At 43.6% G+C, this 13,102-nt stretch overlaps 1 protein-coding gene across 1 annotated transcript in view; it reads left to right on the forward strand.

Annotated features, from left to right (window-relative positions):
* Positions 1-13,102, forward strand: part of tmprss3a (transmembrane serine protease 3a) — a 153,342-nt gene that overhangs the window by 106,652 nt on the left and 33,588 nt on the right. Inside the window, exons 7-8 of the mRNA XM_059029761.1 lie at positions 5,908-5,954; positions 12,554-12,719. Of these exons, the coding sequence (XP_058885744.1) occupies positions 5,908-5,954; positions 12,554-12,719 (213 nt within the window). The remainder of the gene's footprint in view (positions 1-5,907; positions 5,955-12,553; positions 12,720-13,102) is intronic.

Consider the following 13,102-nt stretch of genomic DNA (forward strand, 5'->3'; position numbering starts at 1 on the left):
CCAGGTTAGTGGCCATTCCTTTTGCATGTTTCCATAACCTCTGAAACTCAGCATCGCTTCTCGGTAATTTTAAAGTTACAACAGGCATTCTGCTAAACTCTGCTCTTTTGATGCACATATTCCTGGAGTTGTGTTGAGTTATCACAGTAATGAAATACAACCTCATCAAGGACAACACCAAGCAGGAAATGAATTCTCTGTGAAGAAACACCCGTGATTTTGCTTTTAGTCTCTGGGTTAGGAATATGGTCTTCATAGGCAATCCATGTGTTCTAAAGTATGTGATAGTTATCCAAAACAATCTTGAGTGACTTCCTACCTTCTTGGACAGCACACAAAGTTCTGGGACATCAGTTGCAAGATCTTTTTTGAGCTGTGCAAAGCAGCTTCCTCTGTTGGGAGTGTTCTTAATTTCGTTATTTCATGAGTTCTCAAAAGCAGTTTTTACTTTTCACTTGTTAACACAGGCTACATTTAAAGAATGTCCATGACAGTGTGTAAAGAGTGCTCTTGGTTCTGCATCAGATATCTGCTGTGTCACAACTGACTATTTTTCCAGCCATAGCAGCAGCTCCTTCACAACACTGCCCCCTGACTTTTGTGATGCCAAGGTTAACCTACATCAGAAGGTCTTTGACTACCTGCACTAGCATTTTTCCATCAGTTCCCCCAACTTTATACAGTTCTAAAATTCTTCATGATCTTCACCAATGTTCTTGATCTACCCATGTAAAACAAATTACAACATGTTCCTTGTTGGCAGAATCCCACATTTCATCCATCATTATAGAGAAGAATGTAGCTAAATGTACTTTTTTAGTAATTTCACGCAGGACACAAGCCTAAAACTTGCAGCATCTCATTTTGCATTTCTGCTGATGTGTATTCTTCTGTTTTTGTTAATTCCAGGTAATAAGCCTAGGGTCATCATTACCTGTTAACTTGATTATGTGCACAAAGTTTGAATCTGTTTCATCAACATCTTAGCATAAAGCCAAACCCTGACTAGCTAAATATTTTACATTCCGTAGTATTTTAAAGAAAACAGTGACGACAATCCCTCAAGAACTTTCTCCCAGTGAAAGTCCGGGTTGGAGAGGGACCGAGACCTGGCGACAAGGGACCCAAATGGGGTGGCAGGGGCAACTGGAGTGCAGGCTGGTGACCTGGATGTTGCCCCAGCAGGCAGAGGACGAAGCAACGTCTAAACCCCCAGAGGGAACCAAGCAGGAGGCAGTGGGAATCCCAGTGACGTCTGCCGACCACACAATGACATCTGGGGTTTCCGGGGAATGCAGTAGGCAACCAGGCGAATGATTGTGCCTGGTGGAGCATCGTCCTGGGACCCAAGCCCACCACTGGGAGGTCCAGACACTATGGCAGGCTGTCAAGGAGCACAAGGCAAGGGACCTGACCTACCGGAGCCAGATTGGTGTGTAGAGGTGGTGGTCGGGGCTGTGGTGGAGGTGGTCTCTTCACCTCCTCTCCCTCTCTATTGCCGGTGGCTTGTTTTGTCCCAGTTCTGGATGCAGCAACCCTTGCTCTGGCTGTGGAGACGCTGGGAGCGAAAATGCTGCCAGCGGAGCGGGGCACTCCAGCCATGGCAATGCTGGTAGTGGCAACGCTAACAGTGGAAATGCTGGCAGCGGTGCGGGGCACTCCAGCAGTGACAACGTTGGTAGTGGCATGCTGGCAGCGGTGCGGGGCACTCCAGCAGTGACAACGTTGGTAGTGGCATGCTGGCGGTGGCGCTGGGCACTCCAGCAGTGGTATGGGGTACTCCAGCAGCAGTGCTGGTAGTGGCAATGTTGGCCTCAACGCTGGCCCCTCCGGATGTGCAGCTGGCAGGGGTACAGGGTACTCCAGCTGTTCCTCCTCCTCCTGGAGGGGGCAGTTGACCATGACGTACCCCCACTCCCAGCAGGTGAGGCACCAACTCAAGGCCTCGAGCGCTGAGATAGGCGTCCCAGCTGCCCTCCTCATGTGTACCTGGAGACAGCTCCCTCTTCTTGGGCCCTTGGGATGGCAGCACCTCCCATGCTTGTCTCTGGGACCGGCCACACCTCCCCTTCTTCCTCTTTGGGGCAGGTGGAAACTCTGCTTCACCCTGAAAAGGGCAGCACCTTGTGTAGTGCCTGGGCTCTGCACAAGCGAGGCACCATGGACACCGTACCAGCCTTACTGGTTCCTATAGCCCTGGTCTCATAGACAATATAATAAAAATACAATACAATTACTGCAAATTCTTCCATAAAGTATTTAATGCTTGCAGAGTAATAAACAATGTTGTATAAATGTGTTGATTACATATGCCTCTTAACTATTATGACATATTTATGTTACTTTTTGGGTTTCTTCAGGATTGAGATTGCACACATGGATAATAGGGCTGATTTAAAAAGTCTAAGTAATAAACTGTAGACTGTGTAATTGACTGTCCTTAGAATTAGAGAATGACCTTAAGGCAACAACAGTCCATTTTAAATTCACCTTTTTATACTTATTGTTAGTGGTGTGCAAATTGTTGCAGTGTGACTGCTTCGACAGAAAGGTGAGGTAGGAGAATGGATTCCTGATGGAAGCAGATGAGTGTAGTTGCTGTCTGTAAGAAATCCCTGACAATTCCCACAATGCATTTGGGGGAAAATATTTTTTTATAAAAATAATTATTTAATTAACTATAGCAGAGATTTTCAACCAGGAATACAAAAGTAAAAGAAAATGATGATCTTGAATTTATTTTTCGTAACGGTATCATACATTATCGCTAAACCACTGTATATAAATATTCCATTTTTGTTTAGCAGCTCAAAGATTACAGTGAGGGATAAACAACGATAAGTGCCATTAGGATTATTTTCTTACCAATTCAACACTCTTGAGTTGTTTATGCCAATTAAAGTATGTCTTCCTATTCGATAATTCGATAATGAGATTCAACTGATTGTTAATTGGTTTTTGGTTTTGGTCTTTTGTTACGCATACTGTTCAAAAAATGTTTGCAAGACAATATTGTGGGAATGTTGTCATGAGTTCCTCAGAGTTTGAAATCCCACTTACACACAGACAAAAGAGTTTGTTGTAAGTGAAGACAGTAGTGAGGACTATGTTTTTTAGATCATGAAAGAGCATGAAAGTGGCATTAGATAAATACAAATGCAAAAAACAAAGGAGTGTAAACCGGGAAAGGAGAGTAAAGTAATTGGTTGTTTTGTCAAACCTAAAACAGACAAACCCCTAAATATCATTGCTAGTGATTGGTTTTTGAAAAATACTCAGAAAAATGTAAGTGGGCTGTAAGCTTGTTTGAACAATGTGATTGAAGCCAGGAAAGAAATGCAAAATATGACTTTAAATCTAACATCTGTGTAATTGATGAAAATTTACTGTGATGATGAAATTGCTGTTGTTCCAGAACCTGTCCAGAAGATATGAGAAATGCAAACTGAAAAGGGGGATGTTTATATGGAATTAATTGTATGGGGTAAAATTGTAGAATGGAGATTATGTTCTTATGTTCTTATTGTTGCTCTAGAAAGAGTGCAAAGAAGAGCAACCAGAATTATCCCGGGTTTAAAAGGCATGTCGTATGCAGACAGGCTAAAAGAATTGAATATATTCAGTCTTGAACAAAGAATACACGGTGATCTGATTCAAGCATTCAAAATCCTAAAAGGTATAGACAATGTCGACCCAGGGGACTTTTTTGACCTGAAAAAAGAAACAAGGACCAGGGGTCACAAATGAAGATTAGATAAAGGGGCATTCAGAACAGAAAATAGGAGGCACTTTTTTACACAGAGAATTGTGAGGGTCTGGAATCAACTCCCCAGTAATGTTGTTGAAGCTGACACCCTGGGATCATTCAAGAAGCTGCTTGATGAGATTCTGGGATCAATAAGCTACTAACAACCAAACGAGCAAGATGGGCTGAATGGCCTCCTCTCGTTTTGTAAACTTTCTTATGTAAGGAAACTACATTATTTATGTATTTCTCTGTGAAGGAGCGCACACAACAAGGTTTTAAGCAGCATATAACAAATTTCCTTTATGGATCCCATTAATCAAAAGTTATACTTTTGCAGCATATCATTATCATTATACACATGAGGTCACTAGTTATTACCAGAAATTAAGCAATGATATCAGTTGCCAATTTCTGGAAGAAGCAATTGGACACAGTGCTGCTGTGTGCTTCTCAAATGCACCTCCAAGTGCCTGCTGTTTTATACAGTTTGTACACCCCTTTGTGTGCAAAGCTTAGTTGCTAGCTTATCTCTGTGGGTCAGCAACAATTCCTACATTATTTCCCTAATAGCAGCCAGATAACAGCATGCTTTGCACAGCTGCACTCAGAATCATAGTTTTGTACTTATAATCTTTTCATTAACTCTCTACACTTGGGTGCAAAATATCATTCACCTGGTATTTTCAGATATAAGGAACTGATTCTTGACGCACTTGCAACTGGAGTTTTGCTTTCCAGTAGTATTTTTCTGACATTCCATTCCAGGAAGACACATTGCTTACCGTATTAAGGCAATGACTTCTGGTATTGTGACTCTGCCCCCTTCCTGGCCGGCCGGCTTCCGACTGGCCCTGGAATGAACTGCCAAATCATCTAGTACGGGGCACACTGTTCCTGTTATACCGTGCCCTCACAGGTCGGGAGGGCACGGTATAATGTTGACTAGGATTCATTCGGTATATTGTTGACTAGGATTCATTCACTCTCTGTCACAAGCACATATGCAATTTGTGTCACGGACATTCAGAAAAATAGGACATTAAAATAAAAACTGCAGAAATAAAATGCTTGGCAATAAATTACTTCGAGTAATTCTAAGAACATAAGAAAGTTTACAAACGAGAGGAGGCCATTCAGCCCATCTTGCTAGTTCGGTTGTTAGCAGCTTATTGATCCCAGAATCTCATCAAGCAGCTTCTTGAAAGATCCCAGGGTGTCAGCTTCAACAACATGTGTATTTATGCTTATTTTATTAATATCGAACTATAACTTAAAAAAAAAAAAAAAAAAAGAAACTTGTGTAGTGAGAAGGGGTAGTTAGTTTCTGTAGATTTGCTAACCTAACGGCATCCTAACCTCTGTCTGTCTGCACTAAAATTCCAGTTGTGTCTCTTGTCTTAATCCCTGTGCTGTGCTTCAAAAAGTTATTAGGGTTAAGATTAGTACCTGGATTTAGCAAGCTGTGTAATTTTGGTATTTATAAGACGTTGATTGCAAAACCATGTTACTAGCAAGAGGCATACAGTATTGGAGGCGTATATGATTCCTGGATGGAAATTGAGGTCTTTAGGACCCTGGGAGGAATCTGGAAATGGCAGTTATCTTGGCTCAGTATTAACTACTGTGTTTAAGCCAAGATGTCTGCAGTTTCCAAACAATAAGAAACACCTGTAGGCAGTTCATTGTCGGGGCCGGGCTTTATATAGGGTTAAGGTTAAATTGCCTGTTTAGATGTTTACCTTTGTTTGGGTATTGGACTCGGTTTAAGATTTGCATAATTTTACTGGAGTAGAAGGATTAGTTAGAAAATGATTTGTGTTGTTCAAGTAAGGGCTTGAAGAAGAGCTAGGTTTTTGTTTAACTTTTGTTGTGTTATTGTTTGAGAACAATAAAAGTGCGTTCAAACGCAGACTGCTTCACCACATGTTTTTGTGTTGCTTTCTTGTGTTGGTGTGCATGTGGACTTCCACCCTGACCCAACAGTCCAATACCTCACATTAGTTATTTCAGTGTCACCAAAATACAACTTGTATACAGCTGATCAAGCTCCACAAATGTTCTGAGCAGTGTGCTGAAAATTGAAAAATGTAGTTTTACTGTGTGTTTTTTCATCTCTTTATTATTTTTAATACATAAGCATCTCATTTTTTTGTATCCAGCAGGACCCATTGTACCTCTGGCAAAGTGACCTCATTAAAATGTTTAGGTAAGTTTATTTAAGCATTTAATTTGTACATGAAACCATGTTTGCAGGTCCCCAGCAGCTCACCAAGTTAAAAGCACAGACACTTGGAGTGCACAGTGAGTCACTAACTCTGAGTTGCTGATTTTGTCTTGTGATTTTGAGTTTGCACTTTTATTTTGAGCAATCTCACGAAGTAAAATTGTAAAATAAATAAATTCCCCAGATAAGCGCCATCAACCAAAAGTCTTTTCCCAATACCAAAACAGCATTTAAATGTTTTGAGAAAACCAAAGAGTTCACCTTGGAGTGTTGCTTTGCTCTTGAAACTATTTACTCTGCTGTTCAGACTCAAACACAGCTGGTTGTTCCAGACAGAGGCACAGCCTATTAGTAAACGGCAGTACACAGGCTTTGACAAGGCCACTTGTACATAAAACGTTTCTGTACAATTTAACTTTAACACTAGATTGTACGTTTTCAGATCTTTCCAATAAACTTGCGGTGTATGTCACTGGCAACACAAAAGTTACATAAAACATTTGTAAGCTCTATAGAATCAGTCAGATGTTTCTGAATAAGAAGGAAGAGGAGGCGGTTGAAAGCGTAAGCAGCAGGGTATTGTGTTACACGTCCCCACATGTTGCTACAATGGTTTAAATAACATACTTGTCATTTCTTTTCATTGTTAACATCCTGACAACTTTTTAAACTTAAGTCTGTTGCAAGGTTCTTTTCAACATGTCAGCTCTGGATGTATATATTTAACATTTATATATTTGGTTTCAATATTGTGATGTACAAATGGTTATTTTATCTTTCTATTTGTTTTAAGTATGCTGCTTTTAAATTGTATGTTAATTCATTTTAACCTAATTTAACATAGCTTTTTAGTTTTATATGTCCTATTTTAACAAGGCTTATTAACAGTGGGAGACAGGGTGGCTAGTGGGTTATAGTATAATAGTGGGTTATAGTATGCGGGTCTCACTTAGTTAAGTATATTTATATCTATACACAGATATTGCTTTTGTTTTTTATATTAATATGCACTTAGTTTGGTTTCCTTTTTTGTACTGAATATGTAATCACAGTATATGCTTATGTTTTTCACTTTTTATGTTTATTAGTGTGTATTTTTAAGAATCCTATTAACTTCTCCAACTAGGAACCCTGTATCACTTCGACAGATAAGCCTTAATTGTCTATCTTTTATATGAAGTCTACTTTGTAGTAGCTACATCATATTCTTCAATTCACTGTAAAAAATGGATCTGCTGCCCAATTAACCCTAATTTAGAACTTGCCATTTTTCATGAAAACAAAAAAAAGAAATGTTATGCGAATATACTCGTTTCCATTTAATTCATGCATCTTAATTCAGACAAACTAGCTAATTGAATTTCCAAAATACTTTTTTTGAAATTTGCATAATAGCTAAATTTATGAGAATGAAGCCTGTTTCCATTGGACTAATCACACCTTTTTTTTTCATTTAAACATTTCCTTTAAGCTAATTAACAGCTCCAATGGAAACACAGCCGGTGTCTTGTCTAAGAGGCTGAGTCAATCACTGATGGCCATATTTAGAAACAGTTAAGAGTGCCAGATGATTGTTTATATTGAGAGAGCACATTTAAGTGGGAATGCACAGTCGAGTGCTGCTTCCGAATATGGCTGTTAGTCTACAGTACTTAGAGTGATGTCAAGAACTAAGTCTTGTGTGATGAATGAAGAGCCACTATCACATCTAGGTTTTAACAATACCTGTGAGATGTAGCAATCCTTGCTGTACTTTTTTCATAGATAACTTGAAATAACATTCAATACTTTTTGTGGATTATGAGCAGCTTCAGGCATGGTTCCAGTGATTACATTCATTCTCATGTCCTGGAATTAAGGTCTTATTCTTTCCAGTCAGGTAGCAGCACGGTGGACCACAATAAAAGTGACTTTTGAAATTGCAAGCTCGAGACAAGTAGCTGCCATTTCTCTTGGATACCTTTTCCGGCAAGTGACATCTCTATGATTTGATCTAAAAAGTATCAAAACATCCCAAAGCACTTTACCAAAATTACCTTCAAGCCCCAACCAAAAGTTACTCCCCTTACAAGTACTCTATGCTGCCTGCATTTAAACCAGTTGTGCAATTTCAGTTTAGAGATTCTTCCACAAGGCACTTGGTCAAAGTCACGCCAAATGCTCTGTTTAGGGCAAAATGAGGGACCCTAATGCAGTGATCATGTCTGTCCACTACACGGTGAATATGTTAACTGCCTTGATATTCACCAAACTTAAGGAGGGGCATGTTAACATTTCATATAGTGTACATCATAAGAACGTACCAATAATTAAACTCGCATTGCATTAAAAAGGGTTTTTACAATGACTTTGTAAGATTTCAGAATGATATTACAATAATGTTCACATTTTTTTTTAATATCTGCAAGGATGATTTGTTAAATGTTTCTATTAAGATTCACTCATAGCACGAAAGGGATTTCTGGATGTGCTGCGCTAAAATTATGTCAACATGCTACCGCTACTACTGATTAAATGAAGTTTATTTTTTAAACTATGTAAGTTTATGTCACAAAGACGGCCAGAGTGGGTGGCGTCAGACCAGAAGCAGGAAGGAATACAAACACAGAGACTTGGATTTTGGTTAGGCTGAGCGCGTGATCGCGCTCAGCATTTAATAAACAGACAGAAAATAAAAGGTTTGAAACAACAAAAACACAGGACACGGCACTATACGCCAAAGTAAAAAGACAAACAAAACGCACTAAACACAAACGGTGCACGGAGACAAACAAACACGGTGAGTACACACTTATCTTTACTTTTACGATCTTTAACTCTCCTCTCTCTCTCTCTCTCTCTCCCGTTCTCCTCTTCCGAACACCTAACCCCCCAGGTGACTAAAACGTGCATCTATATATACTGTTGTGCTGGGATTCAATTACTAATTAATTACTCACTTGAATCCCAGCACGTGAATTCATTACGTGCAACCCCGTGCCACACATTATACACATTTTATCTGCACGTGAAGTGATGTGCCATCCTCGTGCCTAAATATAATTATACACTTTAAACACACGTGAAACACAGACCCGTTTATATCCCGTGTACCAATCTATACACCAACATTAACATACGCACGCATACATACACAAAACACACAAATGCACACAGGGGCGGGGCACTTTGCCACATATACCCCCCCTTGTGCGCAGCACACATGGCCTCAACGGCCACCTCCCCCCTTAAAAACCCAGCAGTCCAGGACAAAGTCTCGGGCTGGGAAGGGAGGCTTCAGTGGGCCCATGGCTGGCCATGCTGTCAGCACCCCTGCCGGTAGTGGCACGGCTGACAGCCTGTTGGTCCCGTCCTGCAGCGAAAAAGCTGCGGGGGCAGGTGGTCCCCCGACCTCCCCCTTCTTCGTAGCCGGCAGCTCCCTCCTGTGGGGCTCCGGCCACAAGAACTCCTGCAGCGAAACTGCTGCTGGGGAAAGTGGTCTCCAGACCTCCTCCCCCTTCTTCGTGGCCGGCAGCTCCCCTTTCTGGGGCTCCGGCCACCGTACTCCCTGCAGAGGTACGGGCAGCAGAGGCAGCTCCTGCTCCTCTGCTCCTGGCGGTGGTGGAGGCAGAGGCAGCTCCAGCTCCTCTGATCCTTGCGGTGGTGGTGGCGGAGGCAGAGGCAGCTCCTGCTCCTCTGCTCCTTGCGGTGGTGGTGGCGGAGGCAGAGGCAGCTCCTGCTCCTCTGCTCCTGGAGGTGGTGGAGGCAGAGGCAGCTCCTGCTCCTCTGCTCCTTGCGGTGGTGGTGGCGGAGGCAGAGGCAGCTCCTGCTCCTCTGCTCCTTGCGGTGGTGGTGGCGGAGGCAGAGGCAGCTCCTGCTCCTCTGCTCCTGGAGGTGGTGGAGGCAGAGGCAGCTCCTGCTCCTCTGCTCCTGGAGGTGGTGGAGGTAGAGGCAGCTCCAGCTCCTCTGCTCCTGGCGGTGCTGGCTCCCTCTGCTGTGGCGGCTGGGCATGTGCACGCCGTGCTGCCTTCAGCAGCATAGCGAGAGGCTGCTGGGGGACACCAGCATCCTGCCCTTCTCCCCCCCAAAAATTTTCAGGGGGTTGAGCCTGTAACTCCTCCCCTTCTGGCTCTTGGGGCTGAACCAGCAGGCATTTTCCCTCTGCTGGTGGCTTGGGTCCCAGGGCTGTGGAAGCCCCGACTTGCCTCCCTTTGGGCTGTGGACGCCCCGACTCCTCCCTGTTGGGCTGTGGACGCCCCGACTCCTCCCTGTTGGGCTGTGGACGCCCCGACTCCTCCCTGTTGGGCTGTGGACGCCCCGACTCCTCCCTGTTGGGCTGTGGACGTTCGGGCTCCCCCCACTCAGGCGTAGGACGTTCGGGCTCCTCCCACTCAGGCGTAGGACGTTCGGGCTCCTCCCACTCAGGCGTAGGACGTTCGGGCTCCTCCCACTCAGGCGTAGGACGTTCGGGCTCCTCCCACTCAGGCGTAGGACGTTCGGGCTCCTCCCACTCAGGCGTAGGACGTTCGGGCTCCTCCCACTCGGGCACTGGCGAGCTGGCATAGGGGCATCCTGACCAGTCATGTCCCCCTTCCTCACATCGCCCGCACCAGCTCGGTGGCACCTCGGAGCAGTCCCTCCAGCGGTGATCCACCTCTCCGCACCAGGTGCACCAGGGGAACAGGTTCTCTGGCTCCTCTGGCCGCTGTTGCAGTTGTGGTTGGGGCGGTGGGAGCAGCAGTCTACCTCCCCCTGCTGGTGGTGGAGACTGAGGCGACCCCTGCTCCTCCCTCTCCTGATGGACAGGGCAGTGGGCCACGAAGTGCTCACCTCCGCAGATGGGGCATCGTTGGGGTAGCTGTCCGAGGGGGTACCAGGGGCAGTTGGTGCGGGAATGCCCAGGCTCAGCACAGCAGTAACACCCGGGCTGCTGTTCCTCCTCCTCCTCACCTTGGAAGGGGCAGATCGCCACCGTGTGTCCTTGGACCCCACAGGCCATGCACCAGCCTTGGTCCTCGAGGCCCCCGAGGAGGTCCTCCAGGTCCCGGCAGCCGTCTCTCCAGCCTTCCATTTTCCCCTCGGGGTACACCAACCAGTCACATATTTCTCGGGACGGTGGGGAACCCGGTGGCAGTGGGGTGGCTACTGCTGGTTGGGGTGACCACTGCTTCTGCTGCTTCCTGCAGCTCTTTCTCCCCATCCCTCTTCTTGCTCTTACTTTTTTTTTTTTTTTTTTTTTGTAATCCAGACCCCTCCTGGTCTGACGCTTGGAGGCGCGGCTATCCCACGAAGACACCACGTGTCACAAAGACGGCCAGAGTGGGTGGCGTCAGACCAGAAGCAGGAAGGAATACAAACACAGAGACTTGGATTTTGGTTAGGCTGAGCGCGTGATCGCGCTCAGCATTTAATAAACAGACAGAAAATAAAAGGTTTGAAACAACAAAAACACAGGACACGGCACTATACGCCAAAGTAAAAAGACAAACAAAACGCACTAAACACAAACGGTGCACGGACGGAGACAAACAAACACGGTGAGTACACACTTATCTTTACTTTTACGATCTTTAACTCTCCTCTCTCTCTCTCTCTCTCTCTCTCTCTCTCTCTCTCTCTCTCTCTCTCTCTCTCTCTCTCTCTCCCGTTCTCCTCTTCCGAACACCTAACCCCCCAGGTGACTAAAACGTGCATCTATATATACTGTTGTGCTGGGATTCAATTACTAATTAATTACTCACTTGAATCCCAGCACGTGAATTCATTACGTGCAACCCCGTGCCACACATTATACACATTTTATCTGCACGTGAAGTGATGTGCCATCCTCGTGCCTAAATATAATTATACACTTTAAACACACGTGAAACACAGACCCGTTTATATCCCGTGTACCAATCTATACACCAACATTAACATACGCACGCATACATACACAAAACACACAAATGCACACGGGCGGGGCACTTTGCCACAGTTTAATATGTGCTTTGTTTTTTGGTTTCTCAGCATTGAGTATTAAGTCGCTACTTTGTAACCTGAACTTTATAAAAAATATGTCCGGTAAAAGATGAATGATTCTTAATTTCAAGTCAATTTAAAAAAAAGGCTATAACTAGAATTATTATGAGAGTAGTATTTTTCAACAGTGGGATTCGATGCTATGTTATATAAGCTAAGGGTTTAATGCTTGATCTAAATGGAGGGCTCAGCTTGTTGCTGAGGTTTCAGTGATTTATCAGCCACAGCCTGGAGGTATGTATATCAACTTGTATGTTGTAGTTATAATTTATATGTATAAAAATGTACAGCATAAGCAGCTTAACCTGTTTTGGTGCTGGACTTTTGATTTCCTCTAAGGCTTGCTTGAACATTTTGTTGCAGGGCCTTTACTCACTGTGCTGCTTGTGGAATTTTCAGATTCTTTGATGATCTTTAAACCAAGACTTAAGCCTTTTTTTGTTAAGGCTTTCTTAGCGTAATCATGTTTACAGTGCTTTCAGATGGTTCCACAAAATGTGCTATGTATGTAAATATTGTATTGTAAAAACACCAGTATTGTTCTGTAATGTATGAATATATAACTTTTTGAATCCTTGCAGAGTGTGGTTCAAGGCCCAGATACAGCCCCCGGATTGTTGGAGGCAATGAATCCAAAGTGGGGCAGTTTCCATGGCAGGTTAGTCTGCACTTTGAGAGGGAGCACCTCTGTGGAGGTTCAATCATAACATCTAGATGGATACTAACAGCAGCTCACTGTGTTTACGGGTAAGAATTGTTTTTAGTTAACTGTGCATGTTGTACTGCTATAATTTAGCTTAGTAGCAATTCTAAAGAAGGCCTTATAAATAATTTCATGGGGGCCAACATTAGAAAGGGGCATCTATACCAGACAACCCCCATGGGCCCTTTTGAATTATGAAGTAGGTGATCTGACCCCTAATATGCAAAATAGGGAAGGACAAAGATTTGTTTGTTTTTTTCCTAGCAATTTGTTATGCCAAAATATAGGCTTTTCACACAAAGGATTTTGGAAATATAGTGTAACAATTTCCCCTATAATGTTTAAATATTAAGGTCATATTTTGATCACAGCATAAGGTGCAACACAATTAAAACTACCTTTTTTTAAATATCTTGTTACCTTTTAA

This window comes from Acipenser ruthenus, chromosome 9, assembly GCF_902713425.1.
Source record: "Acipenser ruthenus chromosome 9, fAciRut3.2 maternal haplotype, whole genome shotgun sequence".
In the NCBI taxonomy this organism is placed as follows: Eukaryota; Metazoa; Chordata; class Actinopteri; order Acipenseriformes; family Acipenseridae; genus Acipenser; species Acipenser ruthenus.